At 49.5% G+C, this 20,860-nt stretch overlaps 1 protein-coding gene across 1 annotated transcript in view; it reads left to right on the top strand.

Moving 5' to 3' along the window:
* Positions 1 to 4,235: 4,235 nt before the first annotated feature.
* The window catches only part of UBA6 (ubiquitin like modifier activating enzyme 6), a 253,385-nt gene continuing 236,760 nt past the window's right edge, over positions 4,236 to 20,860 (top strand). Inside the window, exons 1-2 of the mRNA XM_075341882.1 lie at positions 4,236 to 4,313; positions 8,263 to 8,326. Coding sequence (XP_075197997.1) covers positions 8,286 to 8,326 — 41 coding nt within the window. The 5' untranslated portion in view covers positions 4,236 to 4,313; positions 8,263 to 8,285. The remainder of the gene's footprint in view (positions 4,314 to 8,262; positions 8,327 to 20,860) is intronic.

Here is a 20,860-nt window from a genome sequence, read left to right as displayed (position 1 = left end):
GTTGAGAAGTCGGGGCCAATCAAGGCCTTGTCCATTTTGAGAACAGTCAACCTGTCAGAGTTTTCATTTGACAGGCAGATGCGCCTTTTAGTTATTATGCCGCTGGTGGCACTAAAAACCTTTGGATCAACTTAAGCAGGGAGGGAGTAGTAACTGTGACCTGTGAGATTTGCCTCAGCGCTGTGTAAAAAAATAGATCCATTTCTAAAAGAAAAGAAAATCGTGAATGAACGTGTAAGGGGGTCAAGGCTACGCCACCCCTGCAGAAGTGGCCAGCACACTGAAATGTTTATATGTATTCATTTGTATTGTGTATTTTGGTAAATGGCCATCAGATGGCAATGTGGTTTAGTGACGGCTGTCCTGGCACCTAGTTAGGTAGAAAAAGGGTTAAGTGAAAAGAGGAGTATAGTGTATAAATAGGGCAGGATGTAGAAGGAGGGCAGGAGAGTCCCCAGTAGGAGAAAGAGAGAACAAGCCAAAAGATTTCTTGATTCAAGCTTCTAAGGGTCAACCCTTTGACACCAGACACCGAGGAATACTGCTCTTAAGAGGACTGTCTGTAAGAGTCCGGACGGTCGGGGTGGCGTCCGTCTTTCCTGGATTGAAAAACCCAACAAATTCACATGTGAGACCAAAGGTCAGTCGGCTCTTAAAGGAAAAGAAGCACGGGCGGAGGAGTGCTGTCATAAGACCCTTCTGTAGCGTCTTCTAAATCCTGGTGGATTGGACGGAGAGGCTAAAGTACTTTTTGAATCGACTAGTGCAGTGTGACGTCAGACAGGAGAATGAGGGGCCAGGCAGTATCCGAAGAGCTCAGATGCCAGGAAAGCAGTCGGCCGGTAAATTAAATTATGGAACGAAGTCTGAAAAGAACCTCGTTGGGGTCAGAAGCGGTGCCTGTGTCACGCGAGTTGAAAATATCCCTGTAACAAATCAAGTAAGGTTCCGCTGTTTGAAGCAAGTATATCTATGTCTGCTTTATTGACTCGGTGAAAGAATGGACTGTGGTGAAAGCATCCCTTCAGTGGAGCGGCGACCGGGACTCAAGGGGTTACCGAACGGCTGCGCTGCGGCCTGGCAACCCCTGTTTACACAACTACTACTGCCTCTCCTACAGATGGACAAAGGAACTGGTGTTCTTTTCTCCAGAATGGGTTGGAGAAATTTCCCCCACATAATTGATGAATTTTCATTGGAAAAGGTTTCCAAGGACTTAAAAAAAAAGTTTGGAAACCAATGCTTCAATCTGTTTGAAGCCTTTTAGTTGCTGATTGACTTGAGCCGGCACATGAGGAACTACCGCCCACATTAGCTGGAGGAAAATCAGAGTCGGATGACTTAAGTTCCTTGTTGTGCTACTTGTATTCTGAGTAGTCGCCTCTGGGACTCATTGTTGTTGACCACAGAAGTCCCACTCGTTCTAAATGTAAATGTGTTCTTAGGCTGTACTCTACGTGTGTTCCAGGGTGTATTGGAGTTTCTCCTTATAACTTTTTGACAGCCTTTGCTCACAGTGCATGCGCTTTACCAGTCTGGAAGTCCCACTCCTTCCAAATGGGGATTTTTTTTTTAGGCCATCCTCTATTGTATTCCAGGATGTATTGCAATCCCTCCTTTCAATTTTTTATAGGCCTAGCATTTAGTGCATACACTTCACTAGTCTGGGAGTCCCACGCCTTACAAATGTGTAAATGTTTTGAGAAATATCATACAAACGATTTTTTTTCCCTGACTGAAATGGAAAAATGTTAAATTTTTGAAAGGAGCATGTGAATGCTTTCATTTTTTTGCAGTGTTTTTTCACCATTTGAAAGCCCTGATAAAGTGCAAAAAAATCATCAAAAATGCTATGTGTGAACATAGCCGAAATAGTGGAGGAGGGTTTTTTTTCCTCTCTAGTTATATTTGCCTTATATACAAGTCATACTACAGTAAAGAGTTTTTCCTAACATGTTTCCCTATAAAATCCACTTGGTATGTTTTATTGTCAGACCGTAAAAGTGGCGTAATGATTTGACAACATTGTTACCAGTAGCGACCTGTTCCCATTTTATTTCAGCTGTGTTTCCATCTATTTCAGTATTTTCCAGGGCTTCCTCAGATGTCCCATGAGGTTGTGGCAAACAAATGCTCATATTTCCTATTGACTTCCACTATGCTCATTACGGTTCGGTTCCACTTGCGTTTTGCACAGGTCAGTGCAATCCAATAAAACATCAGGTCGCTCTCACTCTAGTGCAAAACTATGGGGCAGCGTCCATCTGCGATTGATTTCTCATGCCATAGCGGCACGCGGAATGAATGGCAGCATGCTTCGTTTGGCAGCGAGTCTCGGCTCACGCACCCCATACAAGTCTATGGGAGTGTGTGAAACTTCGCACTGCACTCGCACGTAATACGAGTGCACTGCGATATACGCAGAGATAGGCAGGGGAGGATATGGGAGAAACTGTTTAAGTTTATTTTCATTATTTATCCTTTATTGATTTTTTTTATGATTTTACTTATGATACGCACACACACATACAGACACACATACAGACAGACATACACACATACAGACAGACACACACACAGACACACATACAGACACACACACAGACAAACACACAAATACACACAGACACATACATACACACACACATACAGACATACACACATACAAACAAACACAGACACACATACATACAGACAAACAAACGCACACACACAGACACACATACAGACACACACACACATACATACAGACACACATACAGACAGACACACATACATACACACAGACACATAAATACAGACACACATACAGACACACACACATACAGACACACACACATACAGACAAACACACAGACACACAAATACACACACACATACAGACACACACACATACAGACACACACACATACAGACACACACATACAGACAAACAGACACACATACATACAGACAAAAACACACACACACAGACACACACACATACATACAGACAGACACACATACATACACACAGACACATAAATACAGACACACATACAGACACACACACATACAGACAAACACACAGACACACAAATACACACACACACATACAGACACACATACAGACACACATACAGACACACACACATACAGACATACACACATACAGACAAACACACAGACACACAAATACAGTTCACACACACACATACACATACAGACACACACACATACAGACAAACACACAGACACACAAATACAGACACACACACACATACAGATAAACAAACGCACACATACAGACACACACACATACATATAGACACACAAACAGACACACATACATACACACAGACACATAAATACAGACACATAAATACAGACACACATACAGACAGACACACATACAGACAGACACACACACGCACACATACAGACACCCACACAGACACACACACATACAGACACCCACACATACAGACACACACATTCACAAACACATACAGACACACACATATACACACATACAGACAAACAAATATATACACACATAAGACACACACATATACACACATACAGACAAACAAATATATACACACATCACACACACATGCACAGACACACAAATATACACATACAAACACATACATACACACACATGCACATAGACACATACATACAGACACATAAACACACATACAGACACACATGTACACACACATATAAACATACAGACACATACACACATATATACAGTATACACATACAAACATACAGACATACATACACACATATACACACACAGACACAGACACATATAAACATACACACACAGACACACAGACACACACACACACACACACACACACACACACACCATGCGGTAACTATTTGGAGGCTGTCTATACTTTTGTGCAGACAAGACACACTACTAATGACCAGGGTGATATCCATATCCTCTGTTCACATCTACTCTCTCATAGCTCCCACGTTTCTTCATTTACCCTTCACTCCTGTTCCCGCCCCTATCTCATCACCGCCATTGTCATCTGTCCGGTTTTTATCTTCCAGTCACTCATCTCTGCATACGTTCCTGACTCGGTGCCTTTCCTATGTGACATTGTGTGGCCCGCGGAGTACGCCTCCTCTGACCGTACGGCGCCAGGTTTCCATGACGACGCGTCCTCTTATGTCTCCAGTTTCCCGCCTCCAGCGTGACGCGTCAGATGGGGGCGTGGACTGGTGACGTCTGACGCCGACTCCTGCACTTCCGGCTGGCGGCTCGGCTGGCGTGAGCACCGCTCCCAAACCGCCTCTAATCGCCATTGGTGAGTTCTGTTATAACAGGGCACGGGTTCCTCTCCATTTTTGGGCCCATATCCCCGTTCATTCAGTGACCGCCTTCCTTGTATCCACATTATTATGGGAAAGGTCGGTTCCTATATACCGACAGATGGTTCTTCAGGGCAGAGTAGTGAATGTATGGATTGTTATAACCTGGATGACAAGGGCTTCTAAAACCGCATTAAAGGGAACCTGTCATCAGAGTTGTCCCCTGTAATCTGAGGCACCACCAGTAAGCTCTTATATGCAGCATTCCAGAATACTGTATAGGAGCCCAGGCCGCTGTGTAGCCTGTAAAAAGACAGCTTTTATTCTCACTTGGGGGGTGGTCCAGTATGAAGGGTGCCACTACTCTCAGGTCCCGTGCCTCTCCCATCTTCTGCCCAGCCCTGTGGGCATGACGCGTCCTGCCTCATTCACCATTGCGCTCCTGCCCACGCGCACTTTGGTCTGCCCTGCTGAGGGAAGAGGAAAGTACTGTAGTGCGCAGGCGCTGAAAAAGGTCAAACTGCCTGCGCACTACAATACTTTGATTTCGCTCAGCCGGACACATCAAAGTGCGCATGAGCGCAATGGTGGCCTCTGTGTGAATGACACAGGACACATCATCCACAGAGGGCTGGGCGGGAGGACAGTGACTGCACAAGATGGAGGAGCTGCTGTACTGCCCCCTGGGTGAGTATTAGGTGTTTTTTTTTACATTCTACAGAGTGGCCCCTATATACAGTATTCTGGAATGCTATATATAGGGGCTTACTGGAGTTGGCTGTAGCTTATAAGGGAAAGACCTGGTGACCGGTTCCCTTTAAAGAGGACCAAACAGCAGAATTTTGCAATATGAACATAAGGCAGTGTCATACTGTCACTAAGTACCTGAATGCCGGCATACCTGTTATAGAAAGACTGGATGCTTGGTTGCAGTAATAGCTTTATTCAACGTTCCAGAAATGCACTGCACTTTGACAGGAGCAAGAGGGTGGGCCTTTGTGGGTCAGGGATGTGGAGAGAGAAAGGGAGTGATCCAGCACAATTCCTCCTTAGTTTAAAACATTAGGATCTTTATTGAAACTTCTTAAAAACATGGTGGAGACCGAAAAATGAATAACATGGTAAAGGCATAATTCATGAGAGCTTTACGCGTTTCGGACTTAAAATAAAAACAACTAGTCCTTAATCATAAGTGTCTCATGAATCCAAAGAAACAACTGAAATAGACCTACTCATTAAGTGAGGAAAAGGGAGGGGTGGGGAAAATGTGCGGAAAAAAAGTGTTAATTACAACCTAAAAAGGGAGAAGAATGAGAAGAGAAGGGGTTAAAGAGAAAAAATGGACAAATAACAGAAAATTCTCAAGCTCAATTCAGTTGAAGTTTTTAGTTTTTTTCTTTGGTCATGCCTTATATCCCGAGTTTGGTCTTAGTCTTATACTTCTTTTCATTTCTATGTTCTGACTCTGTATCATGTCTCAACTATATAGTTTGTTGATAAAGCCACTGAGCCTGTATAACAGCAATATCCGTACACATTTTTGACTAACAAAGAACGTACGTTTTCTATGAGCGGTTTTTTCATTTTTCGATTCCTGACCCGTAGTTGGCAGAGAGGAGACCACTATGAGATAAGCGGCCCAAAATAAAAGGCTAACAATAAAGGAGTGAGCTATACTAACATAAGAAAAAGAATTTTTGAGAGATTTAAACTCATACCCAACAAGTGGGGAATCATATACATTACATTTACCCTGTTTCCCTCCCCCTCCCCCCCCCCCTTTCCCTCCCGTCCCCTTCCCTATCCCTCCCGTCCCCTTCCCTATCCATTTCCCCCCCCCCCATTGCCACTCCCCGCATAAAACTAACCATAGATTTGACAACAAATTTTTTTCACATACTAAATATTTCCTTTTATAAACTTATGTATTATTGTATCTACTTGCATGGCCACCCCCCTCCCCCCCTCTTTTTTCCAATTGTTTGGACTTTTGGATTTTTGTATGTATAACTGAATATAGATCTACTGATTAAAATGAATTTCATCGTTTATAAGTCCATTATAATTTGGAACAGTAACTTCAACTGAATTGAGCTTGAGAATTTTCTGTTATTTATCCATTTTTTCTCTTTAACCCCTTCTCTTCTCATTCTTCTCCCTTTTTAGGTTGTAATTAACACTTTTTTTCCCGCACATTTTCCCACCCCTCCCTTTTCCTCACTTAATGAGTAGGTCTATTTCAGTTGTTTCTTTGGATTCATGAGACACTTATGATTAAGGACTAGTTGTTTTTATTTTAAGTCCGAAACGCGTAAAGCTCTCATGAATTATGCCTTTACCATGTTATTCATTTTTCGGTCTCCACCATGTTTTTAAGAAGTTTCAATAAAGATCCTAATGTTTTAAACTAAGGAGGAATTGTGCTGGATCACTCCCTTTCTCTCTCCACATCTCTGCTACCGGTCAGGATAGACCGTGGGATCCTGGCACCCGCAAGGCTGAGCAGTCCGGGCAGCAGGTGAGCTGAAGACTTTTTTCGTTCATTCATTTCCTATTGCTTTGTGGGTCAGGCCCTCGCTCTAAAATCCTCCTCCAGCTTCCTCTATGAAGCTTGGCGGTGTGTGTGCATTGACCCAGTGATTGTCTTCATTAAAATGGCAGGGGATGCCCCCCTTCCTGCCATCCAGGCCCTGCGCAAAAGCGCCGCCCTTCCTGCCCTGCGCAAAAGCGCCCCCTTCAGGCCCTGCGCAAAAGCGCCCCCCTCCCCCTTCAGGCCCTGCGCAAAAGCGCCCCCCTCCCCCTTCAGGCCCTGCGCAAAAGCGCCCCCCTCCCCCTTCAGGCCCTGCGCAAAAGCGCCCCCCTCCCCCTTCAGGCCCTGCGCAAAAGCGCCCCCCTCCCCCTTCAGGCCCTGCGCAAAAGCGCCCCCCTCCCCCTTCAGGCCCTGTGCAAAAGCGCCCCCCTCCCCCTTCAGGCCCTGCGCAAAAGCGCCCCCCTCCCCCTTCAGGCCCTGCGCAAAAGCGCCCCCTTCAGGCCCTGCGCAAAAGCGCCCTCCTCCCCCTTCAGGCCCTGCGCAAAAGCGCCCCCCTCCCCCTTCAGGCCCTGCGCAAAAGCGCCCCCTTAACCCGTCAGGCCCTGCGCAAAGGCGGCCCCCCTTCTTGCTCCCCAGGCCCTGTGCAGAGGCTGGTCTCCACCCCCCCCCCCTTCCCGCCCTCCGGGCCCCGCGCAGAGGTGGGTCCCCCCCCCCTTCCCGCCCTCCGGGCCCCGCGCAGAGGTGGGTCCCCCCCCCTTCCCGCCCTCCGGGCCCCGCGCAGAGATGGGTCCCCCCCCCCTTCCCGCCCTCCGGGCCCCGCGCAGAGGTGGGTCCCCCCCTTCCCGCCCTCCGGGCCCCGCGCAGAGGTGGGTCCCCCCCCCCCTTCCCGCCCTCCGGGCCCCGCGCAGAGGTGCGTCCCCCCCCCCCCTTCCCGCCCTCCGGGCCCCGCGCAGAGGTGCGTCCCCCCCCCCTTCCCGCCCTCCGGGCGCCGCGCAGAGGTGGGTCCCCCCCCCCCTTCCCGCCCTCCGGGCCCCGCGCAGAGGTGGGTCCCCCCCTTCCCACCCTCCGGGCCCCGCGCAGAGGTGGGTCCCCCCCTCCTTCCCGCCCTCCGGGCCCCACGCAGAGGTGCATTCCCCCCACACCATCATGTTTTCTGAAGTGCTTTCTCCCTAACTCATCCATCCATGTTGAATGTTACCAAACATCTGGTATGATGGACCAGATTAGCAAAATAAGAAACACATTTTGTTGTTCTCTTGAAATGCGGTTATTGGAGGCGTTCATCTGAGAGCACGTCATCACTGATGTATTACCGTACTTTCCTAACGCAGTATGTTGCTACAGTCGTACGCTGGTGGCACAGTAAGTGGTGACACTGACAGCTTGTTTTGATTCTTATTTCTGCTGTTTTATAGGACACACAAGACCAATCCTCAGAATGGCAGCAGACTCCATGGAAATTGATGATGGGCTTTACAGGTGAGTAATGTGATCCTGCTGATAAATGCGGAATATTAGCTTAAAGGGAACCTGTCATCAGAAATTTAGCTGTAAACCTAAAGCTGGTGTCACACATAACGACGACGACAACGACGTCGCTGCTACGTCACCATTTTCTGTGACGTTGCAGCGACGTCCCGTCGCTGTCGCTGTGTGTGACATCCAGCAACGACCTGGCCCCTGCTGTGAGGTCGCCGGTCGTTGCTGAATGTCCAGCTTCATTTTTTGGTCGTCACTCTCCCGCTGTGACACACACATCGCTGTGTGTGACAGCGAGAGAGCGACGAAATGAAGCGATCAGGAGCCGGCACTGGCAGCTGCGGTAAGCTGTAACCAGCGTAAACATCGGGTAACCAAGGGAAGACCTTTCCCTGGTTACCCGATGTTTACGCTGGTTACCAGCCTCCGCTCTTGCTGCCAGCGCCGGCTCCTGCACTGTGACATGTGGCTGCAGTATACATCGGGTAATTAACCCGATGCATACTGTAGCAAGGAGAGCAAGGAGCCAGCGCTAAGCAGTGCGCGCGGCTCCCTGCTCTCTGCACTGTGACATGTAGCTGCAGCACACATCGGGTTAATTAACCCGATGTGTGCTGCAGGAGAGCAAGGAGCCAGCGCTAAGCGCGGCTCCCTGCTCTCTGAACTGTGACATGTAGCTGCAGCACACATCGGGTTAATTAACCCGATGTGTGCTGCAGGAGAGCAAGGAGCCAGCGCTAAGCGCGGCTCCCTGCTCTCTGAACTTTGACATGTAGCTGCAGCACACATCGGGTTAATTAACCCGATGTGTGCTGCAGGAGAGCAAGGAGCCAGCGCTAAGCGCGGCTCCCTGCTCTCTGAACATGTAGCACAGCGACCTTATGATCGCTGCTTCTGCTGTGTTTGACAGCTAAGTAGCGATCATAACAGCGACTTACAAGGTCGCTGTTACGTCACCGAAAATGGTGACGTAACAGCGACGTCGTTGTCGCTGTCGTTTAGTGTGACACCAGCTTAAAAGTTTCCCCCCTCTGCAGCTCCTGGGCTGCATTCTAGCAAGGTTCCTGTACTTTTTGTGGCCCCTTTTAAACCAAATTAAATACTTTATAAACTTGTACCTTTTGCTATGTAAATCTTGTAAATCGTCCATGGGGGCGGGCTCTCTGGTGACCGTTGCTGTCCCTCCTGCAGATTGACGCCGTCCCCCCACGCTCCATTTCATCCATCAGGACGCCGCCCACTGCGCCCGAGGTGCCGCCCACGCCAGGATCGCTGGTGACGTGTGTCACAAGCACGAGGTTATGGGCGGCGCTGTGATTGCATCGCAAGTGCCCGCCCATAAACTCGTGGACGCGCTTTCCCCTCTTCCTCCAGCGTTCTGCACAAGCGCTCACCGGAAAAATGACCCGACGTCACCTCCTTCCTATCTTACCCTGCAGCAGGGCAAGATGGGAAAGAGGTGACGTCGGGTCATCTGGCCAGCAAGCGCTTGCGCAGAACGCTGGAGGAAGAGGGGAAAGTACGGTGACGAGGTTATGGGCGGCACTTGCTGAGGACAATCACAGCGCCGCCCATAACCTTGTGCCTGCGCAAAACGTGACCAGCGGTCACACGTGCACACAGTGCACAGTCCCGCTACATTCGCACAGTGCATGCGCGGGACCACGGGTGCCCAGGGACGGCGTCCTGAGATATGAAATTCAGCGTTGGGGGGTGGCGTAAATCTGCTGAAGGAACAGCAACGGTCAGCAGAGAGCCCGCCCCCATGGACGATTTACAAAATTTACATAGCAAAAGGTACAAGTTTATAAAGTATTTAATTTGGTTTAAAAGGGGCCACAAAAAGTACAGGAAGCTTGCTAGAATGCAGCCCAGGAGCTGCAGAGGGGGACACTTTTAGGTTTAAAGCTAAATTTCTGATGACAGGTTCCCTTTAAATGAAAAAGGAACCTGAAATAAATGAATAACAAGATGCAAATTATCAAATTATATCTGAGCAGAAAATAAAAGCCTGTTTCAACAGGTGATTGTGGACATTGACACGTCCTGACAAACCCCTTTTAACCCCATAAGGAACTAGAATTTTTTTATTTTCCTTCCCCTTATTCCATGACCCATAATTTATTTTTATTTTTATTTTTTCCCTCTGTATGGCCATGTGAGGGCTTGTTTTTTGCGGGATGAGTTGTACTTTTGAATGACCTCATTCATTTTATCATTTGATGTTATGTTAAGCTGGAAAAAAAATTGGATGTGTGGCATTATAGCCAAAAAGGGAAATTTTGGAATTGTTTGTTTGGGGGTATTTTTTGTACAGTTTTTATTTTGCCATAAATCTGACCTGGCAGTATGATTCCTCAGATCTGTACAATTACGTCGATACCAAACATGTATGTTTTTTGTTTTATTTAACCGGTGGAAAAAAATTCTGAAGCTTGGAAAAAGGATGAAAAAAAATAAATTATCGAATGTTGTAATGTTTTCAATTTTTGGGATGTGGGGCTGTGTGAAGGCTTGTTTTTTAAGACTCAAGCTTATGTTTTTATTGGTTTGTTATATATATAAAATTATATAATCTTGTTTTGATTGCCTGTTATCATATCATATGTGCTATTGCGACAGTCAAAAAACTGCATTTCTGGCTTGTTTCATTACGCCGTTTACTGATCAGATTAAGTTTAACCCCTTCACCCCCGGCCACTAAAACACCCTAATGACCGGGCCATTTTTTGCAATTCTGACCAGTGTCACTTTGACAGGTTATAACTCTGGAACGCTTCAACGGATCCTGGCGATTCTGACATTGTTTTTTCGTGACATATTGTACTTCATGTCAGTGGTAAATTTAGGCCGATATTTTTTGCGTTTATTTGTGAAAATTTAGGAAATTTGGCGAAAATTTTGAAAATTTCGCAAATTTCAAACTTTGAAAATTTATGCCCATAAATCTGAGAGATATGTCACACAAAATAGTTACTAAATAACATTTCCCACATGTCTACTTTACATCAGCGCAATTTTCGAAACAAATTTTTTTTCCGTTAGGAAGTTAGAAGGGGTCAAAGGTCATCAGCAAATTCTCATTTTTCCAACAAAATTTACAAAATAATTTTTTTAGGGACCACATCACATTTGAAGTGACTTTGAGAGGCCGAGGTGACAGAAAATACCCAAAAGTGACCCCATTCTAAAAACTACACCCCTCACACTGCTCAAAACCACATCCAATAAGTTTATTAACCCTTTAGGTGCTTCACAGGAACCAAAGCAATGTGGAAGGAAAAAATGAAAATTTTACTTTTTAACACAAAAATGTTACTTTAGCCATAAAATTTTCATTTTTACAAGGGAGAAAAGAGAAAGTACACAATACAATTTATTGTGCATGTTCTCCGGAGTACGCTGATACCCCATATGTGGTAAAAATCAATTGTTTGGGCGCACGGCAGAGCTCGGAAGGGAAGGAGCGCCATTTGAATTTTTGAACGCAAAATTAGCTGCACTCATTAGCGGACGCCATGTCGGGTTTGAAGACCCCCTGAGGTGCCTAAACAATGGAGCTCCCCCATAAGTGACCCCATTTTGGAAACTAGAGGCCTCAAATAATTTTTCTAGATGTTTGGTGAGCACTTTGAACCCCTGGGGGCTTCACAAAAGTTTATAGCGTTGAGCCGTGAAAAGAAAAAAAAATTTTTTTACCACAAAACGGTTGCTTCAACTAGGTAGCTTTTTTTTTCACAAGGGTAACAGGAAAAAATGCACCATAAAATGTATTGTGCATTTTCTCCTGAGTACGCAGATACCTCATATGTGGTGGAAATCAAATGTTTGGACACACAGCAGTGCTCGGAAGGCAAGGAGCGCCATTTGAATTTTTGAGTGCAAAATTAGCTGCACCTGTTAGCGGACGCCATGTCGGGTTTGAAGACCCCCTGAGGTGCCTAAACAATGGAGCTCCCCCACAAGTGACCCCATTTTGGAAACTAGAGGCCTCAAATAATTTTTCTAGATGTTTGGTGAGCACTTTGAACCCCTGGGGGCTTCACAAAAGTTTATAGCGTTGAGCCGTGAAAAGAAAAAAAATTTTTTTACCACAAAACGGTTGCTTCAACTAGGTAGCTTTTTTTTTCACAAGGGTAACAGGAAAAAATGCACCATAAAATGTATTGTGCATTTTCTCCTGAGTACGCAGATACCTCATATGTGGTGGAAAGTAATTGTTTGGGCGCATGGCGGGGCTCAGAAGAGAAGGAGCGCCATTTGACAGCAAAATTGGTTGGAATCATTAGCGGACACCATGTCACGTTTGGAGACCCCCTATGGTGCCTAAACAGTGGAGCTCCCCCACAAGTGACACCATTTTGGAAACTAGAGCCCTCAAATAATTTTTCTAGATGTTTGGTGAGCACTTTGAACACCTGGGGGCTTCACAGAAGTTTATAGCGTTGAGCCGTGAAAAGAAAAAAAAAATTTTTTACCACAAAACGGTTGCTTCAACTAGGTAGCTTTTTTTTTCACAAGGCTATCAGGAAAAAATGCACCATAAAATGTATTGTGCATTTTCTCCTGAGTACGCAGATACCTCATATGTGGTGGAAAGTAATTGTTTGGGCGCATGGCGGGGCTAAGAAGAGAAGGAGCGCCATTTGACAGCAAAATTGGTTGGAATCATTAGCGGACGCCATGTCACGTTTGGAGACCCCCTATGGTGCCTAAACAGTGGAGCTCCCCCACAAGTGACACCATTTTGGAAACTAGAGCCCTCAAATATTTTTTCTAGATGTTTGGTGAGCACTTTGAACACCTGGGGGCTTCACAGAAGTTTATAGCGTTGAGCCGTGAAAAGAATTTTTTTTTTTTTTTACCACAAAATGGTTGCTTCAACTAGGTAGCTTTTTTTTTCACAAGGGTAACAGGAAAAAATGCACCATAAAATGTATTGTGCATTTTCTCCTGAGTACGCAGATACCTCATATGTGGTGGAAAGTAATTGTTTGAGCGCATGGCGGGGCTCAGAAGAGAAGGAGCGCCATTTGACTTTTCAAACGCAGTGCACTGATCGGCCGCTGCAGGACGCACGGTCGGATGCGATAAAAAAAAGCGTCGGGGATACGTAAAAAAAAAAAGTCACGCCAAAAATTGACCATGGATGCAGATACGTTATGTGCATCCCTGATCAGCGCTTGGCGGGACGCACGGACGGATGCGATACAAAAAGCGTCGCGAATACGGAAAAAAGTCACGCCAAAAATTGAGCAGGGATGCCGATCCGTTATCTGCATCCCTGATCAGCGCTCGGCGGGACGCACGGACGGACGCGATACAAAAAGCGTCGGGGATACGGAAAAAAAAGTCACGCCAAAAATTGAGCAGGGATGCCGATCCGTTATCTGCATCCCTGATCTGCGCTCGGCGGGACGCACGGACGGATGCGATACAAAAAGCGTCGCGAATACGGAAAAAAGTCACGCCAAAAATTGAGCAGGGATGCCGATCCGTTATCTGCATCCCTAATCAGCGCTCGGCGGGACGCACGGACGGATGCGATACAAAAAGCGTCGCGAATACGGAAAAAAGTCACGCCAAAAATTGAGCAGGGATGCCGATCCGTTATCTGCATCCCTGATCAGCGCTCGGCGGGACGCACGGACGGATGCGATACAAAAAGCGTCGTGAATACGGAAAAAAAAGTCACGCCAAAAATTGACCATGGATGCCGATCCGTTATCTGCATCCCTGATCAGCGCTTGGCGGGACGCACGGACGGATGCGATACAAAAAGCGTCGGGGATACGGAAAAAAAAGTCACGCCAAAAATTGACCATGGATGCCGATCCGTTATCTGCATCCCTGATCAGCGCTTGGCGGGACGCACGGACGGATGAGGTGTAAAAATGGACAGGGGATACGGAAAAAAAAAAAAAAGTTATACTCACAGTACCCAGAGGACTAGCAGGAGGATCACTGACCAGAAGAGCTGCAGAGGAACAGATGGCAGAGAGATGGACAGCTTTACAGGAGCAGCAGGCAGATCAGCAGAATGCCCAGGAAGGACCCAGCGATGGACGCAGATGTGATCAGGCCGGTGAAGACAGGTAAGAGGACGTCGGGGGAGAGCAGAGGGGGAGAGGGGGGGGTGAGAGCAGAGGGGGAGGGGGGAGAGCAGAGGGGGAGAGCAGAGGGGGAGGGGGGGAGAGCAGAGGGAGAGGGGGGGAGAGCAGAGGGGGAGACCGGAGAGGGAGCTGCAGAAGCAGAATAGAAATAATGGGGGAGGCAGTCAGATCGCAGGGGGAGCGGATCGGGATGTCGGGGGGGGGGGGGGTGGTTGGGGGGAGCAGATCGCGGGGGGGGGCACGGCAGGGGCTATCACGGCAGCGCGCAGGGGCACCACGGGAGCGCGCACGGGCTGCAAAGTGAGCACAGTACTCACTTTGCAGCAGCAGCGGTGGTAGCAGATCGGGATGCGGGGGGGGCAGATCGGGGCGTAGGGGGGCAGATCGGGGCGTAGGGGGGCAGATCGGGGGGGGGGCACGGGCAGGGGCCTTCACGGGAGCGCGCAGGGGCCTTCACGGGAGCGCGCAGGGGCCATCGCCGGAGCGCAATACTTACCTTTGGAGCTGGCGCGGTGACAGCAGAGGCGGCGTCTGCGGCGGCAGCAGCGGTGGCGTGGTACCAAAAGTACCAGCCACTCCACGCTGCAGCCATGTTGGGGGAGGGTCCCCAGAGCAGCACAGGCCTGGGGAGGGCGGCCACCGGCAGATCAGACCGCCCCACTGCACACTGATTGGAGCGATTGCGCGTCATAGCACGATCGCTCCAATCAGTGCTGCAGGGGCTGGGGGCGGCATGTTTGAGGTCCACCTATGATATGCTGCAGCAGCTGCGGCATCTCATAGCTGGATCTCACAGGATCGCACTAATTCGGGCATTATTTTTGCCGAAATTAGTGCGATCGATGTGGTTGGCGGTTCAGATTTGAACAGCCAATCACATCGATCGTCGATAGGGGGTGGCGATGCCACCCCCCCTGGGGTCAAGCAAAGGTCCCCTGCTGTAAGAAACAGCAGGGGACATCATTTGAAAGCCGTTGCTATGGCCACGGCAATCAAATGAAGTTTAGGCCGTAAAATTACGTCCCTGGTCGTTAAGTCACGTTAAAATAGGACGTAATTTTACGGCCCGCGGTCGTGAAGGGGTTAAAAAGAGGGATTATTTTTAATATTTTATAATTTTTCATATTCTTTTTTTCTTTGTCGCTCCATTGGGAGACCCAGACAATTGGGTGTATAGCTTCTGCCTCCGGAGGCCACACAAAGTATTACACTTAAAAGTGTAAAGCCCCTCCCCTTCTGCCTATACACCCCCCGTGCATCACGGGCTCCTCAGTTTTTATGCTTTGTGCGAAGGAGGCTGACATCCACGCATAGCTCCACATCTTAGTCAGCAGCAGCTGCTGACTATGTCGGATGGAAGAAAAGAGGGCCCATAACAGGGCCCCCAGCATGCTCCCTTCTCACCCCACTCTAGTCGGCGGTGTTGTTAAGGTTGAGGTACCCATTGCGGGTACATAGGCAGGAGCCACATGCTGTTTTCCTTCCCCATCCCTTAATGGGCTCTGGGTGAAGTGGGATCCTAATCGGTCTCCAGGCACAGGGGACCGTGCTCCCTCCGCAGCCCCTGGGGAATCTGCTGGACAGGAGCCGGGTATCGTCAGGGACAAGGCCCTGCTACTTTGAGGTACTCTGTGTCCCCGTGGGGACCGCGCATGGAGCGCTTGTGCCATATACACTGCAGCACTGCTGGGTGTGTTAGTGCGCCGGGGACTACCGCGCCGGCCGCGCTTATATGCCGGCCGCGCTTATAACTTTAGTCCCCGGCTTTTGCGGCCTAGTATCGCATATTCCCGCCCCCAGGCCTGCCAGTCAGGGGAAGGGCGGGACGCTGTACAGGACGTCAGCGCTGAGGGCTGGAGCATACTTTGTATCCTCCTCCCCCCTCATTCAGCACAGTGGGGCTCCAGATTCCCGCACTTTCTAGAGCACGCCCACGGCCCCCTCCTCCCCACAGAACGCCGGCAGCCATTCCTGTCAGCACTTCTAACGCTGGAGAGGAGAGACAACAGGCTCTGGGAGGCTCAGGCAGGGAATCTGGTGATCACACAACCGCTTTTTAGCGGTCGGTAAGCAGCACCTGAGGTGCTGGCCCCACTGAGTGCCGGAGTGTACATATATATATATATATATGCTTATATGCTATACATTTACACTGTACGGTCGCACTGTTGATTTTTGGCTATATACCCTCCTGGATTGTACTCAGAGGAGACAACAGCATGTCGTCCGCAAAAAGCAAGGGTGCCAAAGCACAGGCTTACTTTGCAACCTGTACCTCATGTGCGGCTATACTACCGGCAGGTTCCACTGACCCTCATTGTGTGCAATGCTCGGCCCCTGTGGCACTTACTCAGCCGGAGCCTCTGCTACTGGTGGCCCAGGTGGAACCACCTGCTACCACTGTCCAGGTGACAGGGACGGAGTTTGCAGTATTTGCTGACAAACTGTCTGAGAGTATGGATAAATGGTCTGCTAGGATACTTGAAGCCTTACAGTCCAGACCGGTGACTCTGGCCCCGGGCACTGTTCAATCATTGACCTCGGGCCCCCCTCAATTGGAGCAGCAAAGTGCTCCTGGGGTGACCCATGGATCCTGGGGTGTGGTCTCTGACATGGACCGCAGTCCCAGGCCGCCTAAGCGGGCTCGCTGGGAAATTCACTCGACTTCATCACACTATTCAGGGTCTCAGCAGGAGGACTCTCTGGATGATGAAGCGGAGGTAGCAGATCAGGATTCTGATCCTGAGACCGCTCTCAACCTGGATACACCTGATGGTGACACCATAGTGAATGACCTTATAGCAACCATCAATCAGGTGTTGGATATTTCTCCACCAGCTCCTACAATTGAGGAGTCAGCTTCTCAGCAGGAGAAATTCCGTTTCAGGTCTCCCAAGCGTACATTGAGTATGTTTCTGGATCACTCTGACTTCAGAGAGGCAGTCCAGAAACACCGAGCTTGTCCAGATAAGCGTTTTTCCAAGCGCCTTAAGGATACACGTTATCCCTTCCCCCCTGACGTTGTCAAGGGCTGGGCTCAGTGTCCTAAGGTGGATCCTCCTGTCTCCAGACTGGCGGCTAGATCCATAGTTGCAGTGGAAGATGGGGCTTCACTCAAGGATGCCACTGACAGACAGATGGAGCTATGGTTGAAATCCATCTATGAAGCTATCGGCGCGTCTTTTGCTCCAGCATTCGCAGCCGTCTGGGCACTCCAAGCTATCTCAGCTTGTCATGCGCAGATTAATGCAGTCACACGTACATCTGCTCCGCAAGTGGTGTCCTTAACCTCTCAGGCGTCGGCGTTTGCGTCCTACGCCATTAATGCTGTCCTGGACTCTACGAGCCGTACGGCGGTAGCATCCGCCAATTCGGTGGCAGTCCGCAGGGCCATGTGGCTACGTGAATGGAAGGCAGACTCCGCTTCCAAAAAAGTTCTTAACCGGTTTGCCATTTTCTGGCGACCGCCTGTTTGGTGAGCGATTGGATGAAATCATTAAACAATCCAAGGGAAAGGACTCATCCTTACCCCAGTCCAAACCAAACAGACCTCAACCACGGAAGGTACAATCGAGGTTTCGGTCCTTTCGGCCCGCGGGAAGGTCTCAGTTCTCCTCGTCCAAAAGGCCTCAAAAGGATCAGAGGAACTCCGATTCATGGCGGTCTAAGTCACGTCCTAAAAAGACCGCCGGAGGAACCGCTCCCAAGGCGGCCTCCTCATGACTCTCGGCCTCCTCACACCGCATCCTCGGTCGGTGGCAGGCTTTCCCGCTTTTGCGACGCCTGGCTGCCACAGGTAAAAGACCGATGGGTGAGAGACATTCTATCCCACGGTTACAGGATAGAGTTCAGCTCTCGTCCTCCGACTCGATTTTTCAGAACATCTCCGCCCCCCGAGAGAGCCGATGCTCTTCTTCAGGCGGTGTGCACTCTGAAGGCGGAAGGAGTGGTGATCACTGTTCCTCTTCAGCAACAGGGTCACGGTTTTTACTCCAACTTGTTTGTGGTACCGAAAAAGGACGGGTCCTTCCGTCCTGTTCTGGACCTAAAACTGCTCAACAAACACGTAAAAACCAGGCGGTTCCGGATGGAATCGCTCCGCTCCGTCATCGCCTCAATGTCCCAAGGAGACTTCCTGGCATCAATCGACATCAAAGATGCTTATCTCCACGTACCGATTGCACCAGAGCATCAGCGCTTCCTGCGTTTCGCCATAGGAGACGAACACCTTCAGTTCGTGGCACTGCCTTTCGGCCTGGCGACAGCCCCACGGGTCTTCACCAAGGTCATGGCAGCAGTGGTAGCAGTCCTACACTCTCAGGGACACTCGGTGATCCCTTACTTAGACGATCTGCTGGTCAAGGCACCCTCTCAAGTGGCATGCCAACACAGCCTGAACATTGCTCTGGAGACTCTCCAGAGTTTCGGGTGGATCATCAATTTTCCAAAGTCAAATCTGACACCGGCCCAATCACTGACATATCTTGGCATGGAGTTTCATACTCTCTCAGCGATAGTGAAGCTTCCGCTGGACAAACAGCGTTCACTACAGACAGGGGTGCAATCTCTCCTTCAAGGCCAGTCACACCCCCTGAGGCGCCTCATGCACTTCCTAGGGAAGATGGTAGCAGCAATGGAGGCAGTTCCTTTTGCGCAGTTTCATCTGCGTCCACTTCAATGGGACATTCTCCGCAAATGGGACGGGAAGTCGACGTCCCTCGACAGGAACGTCTCCCTTTCACGGGCAGCCAAGGCTTCCCTTCAGTGGTGGCTTCTCCCCAATTCTCTGTCGAAGGGGAAATCCTTCCTTCCCCCATCATGGGCTGTGGTCACGACGGACGCGAGCCTGTCAGGGTGGGGAGCGGTCTTTCTCCACCACAGGGCTCAGGGAACCTGGACTCCGACAGAGTCCTCCCTTCAGATCAATGTTCTGGAGATAAGGGCAGTGTATCTTGCCCTAAAGGCGTTCCAGCCGTGGCTGGAAGGCAAGCAGATCCGAATTCAGTCGGACAACTCCACAGCGGTGGCATACATCAACCACCAAGGGGGAACACACAGTCGGCAAGCCTTCCAGGAAGTCCGGCGGATTCTGATGTGGGTGGAAGCCATGGCCTCCACCATATCCGCAGTTCACATCCCGGGCGTAGAAAACTGGGAAGCAGACTTTCTCAGTCGCCAGGGCATGGACGCAGGGGAATGGTCCCTTCACCCGGACGTGTTTCAGGAGATCTGTTGCCGCTGGGGGATGCCGGACGTCGACCTAATGGCGTCCCTGCACAACAACAAGGTCCCAACATTCATGGCACGGTCTCAAGATCCCAGAGCTCTGGCGGCAGACGCCTTAGTTCAGGATTGGTCGCAGTTTCAACTCCCTTATGTGTTTCCTCCTCTGGCGCTGTTGCCCAGAGTGTTACGCAAGATCAGGTCCGACTGCCACCGCGCCATACTCGTCGCTCCAGACTGGCCGAGGAGGTCGTGGTACCCGGATCTGTGGCATCTCACGGTGGGCCAACCGTGGGCACTACCAGACCGACCAGACTTGCTGTCTCAAGGGCCGTTTTTCCATCTGAATTCTGCGGCCCTCAACCTGACTGTGTGGCCATTGAGTCCTGGATCCTAGCGTCTTCAGGGTTATCTCAAGAGGTCATTGCCACTATGAGACAGGCTAGGAAACCAACGTCCGCCAAGATCTACCACAGGACGTGGAGGATATTCCTATCTTGGTGCTCTGATCAGGGTTTTTCTCCCTGGCCATTTGCCTTGCCCACTTTTCTTTCCTTCCTTCAATCCGGATTGAAAAAAGGGTTGTCGCTCGGCTCTCTTAAGGGACAAGTCTCAGCGCTCTCTGTGTTTTTTCAGAAGCGCCTGGCCAGACTTCCAAAGGTACGCACGTTCCTGCAGGGGGTTTGTCACATAGTCCCTCCTTACAAGCGGCCGTTAGAACCCTGGGATCTGAACAGGGTGCTGATGGCTCTTCAGAAACCACCTTTCGAGCCAATGAGGGATATTTCTCTCTCACGCCTTTCGCAGAAAGTGGTCTTCCTGGTAGCAGTCACATCACTTCGGAGAGTGTCTGAGCTAGCGGCGCTGTCATGCAAAGCCCCTTTCCTGGTGTTTCACCAGGACAAGGTGGTTCTGCGTCCGGTTCCGGAATTTCTCCCTAAGGTGGTATCCCCCTTTCATCTCAATCAGGATATCTCCTTACCCTCTTTTTGTCCTCATCCAGTTCACCAGTGTGAAAAGGACTTGCACTTGTTAGATCTGGTGAGAGCACTCAGACTCTACATTTCTCGTACGGCGCCCCTGCGCCGCTCGGATGCACTCTTTGTCCTTGTCGCTGGCCAGCGTAAAGGGTCACAGGCTTCCAAATCAACCCTGGCTCGGTGGATCAAGGAACCAATTCTCGAAGCTTACCGATCTT

The sequence above is a fragment of the Anomaloglossus baeobatrachus genome, chromosome 1 (assembly GCF_048569485.1).
Source record: "Anomaloglossus baeobatrachus isolate aAnoBae1 chromosome 1, aAnoBae1.hap1, whole genome shotgun sequence".
NCBI classification, from domain to species: Eukaryota; Metazoa; Chordata; class Amphibia; order Anura; family Aromobatidae; genus Anomaloglossus; species Anomaloglossus baeobatrachus.
This window is presented reverse-complemented; position numbering and strand designations above follow the sequence as displayed.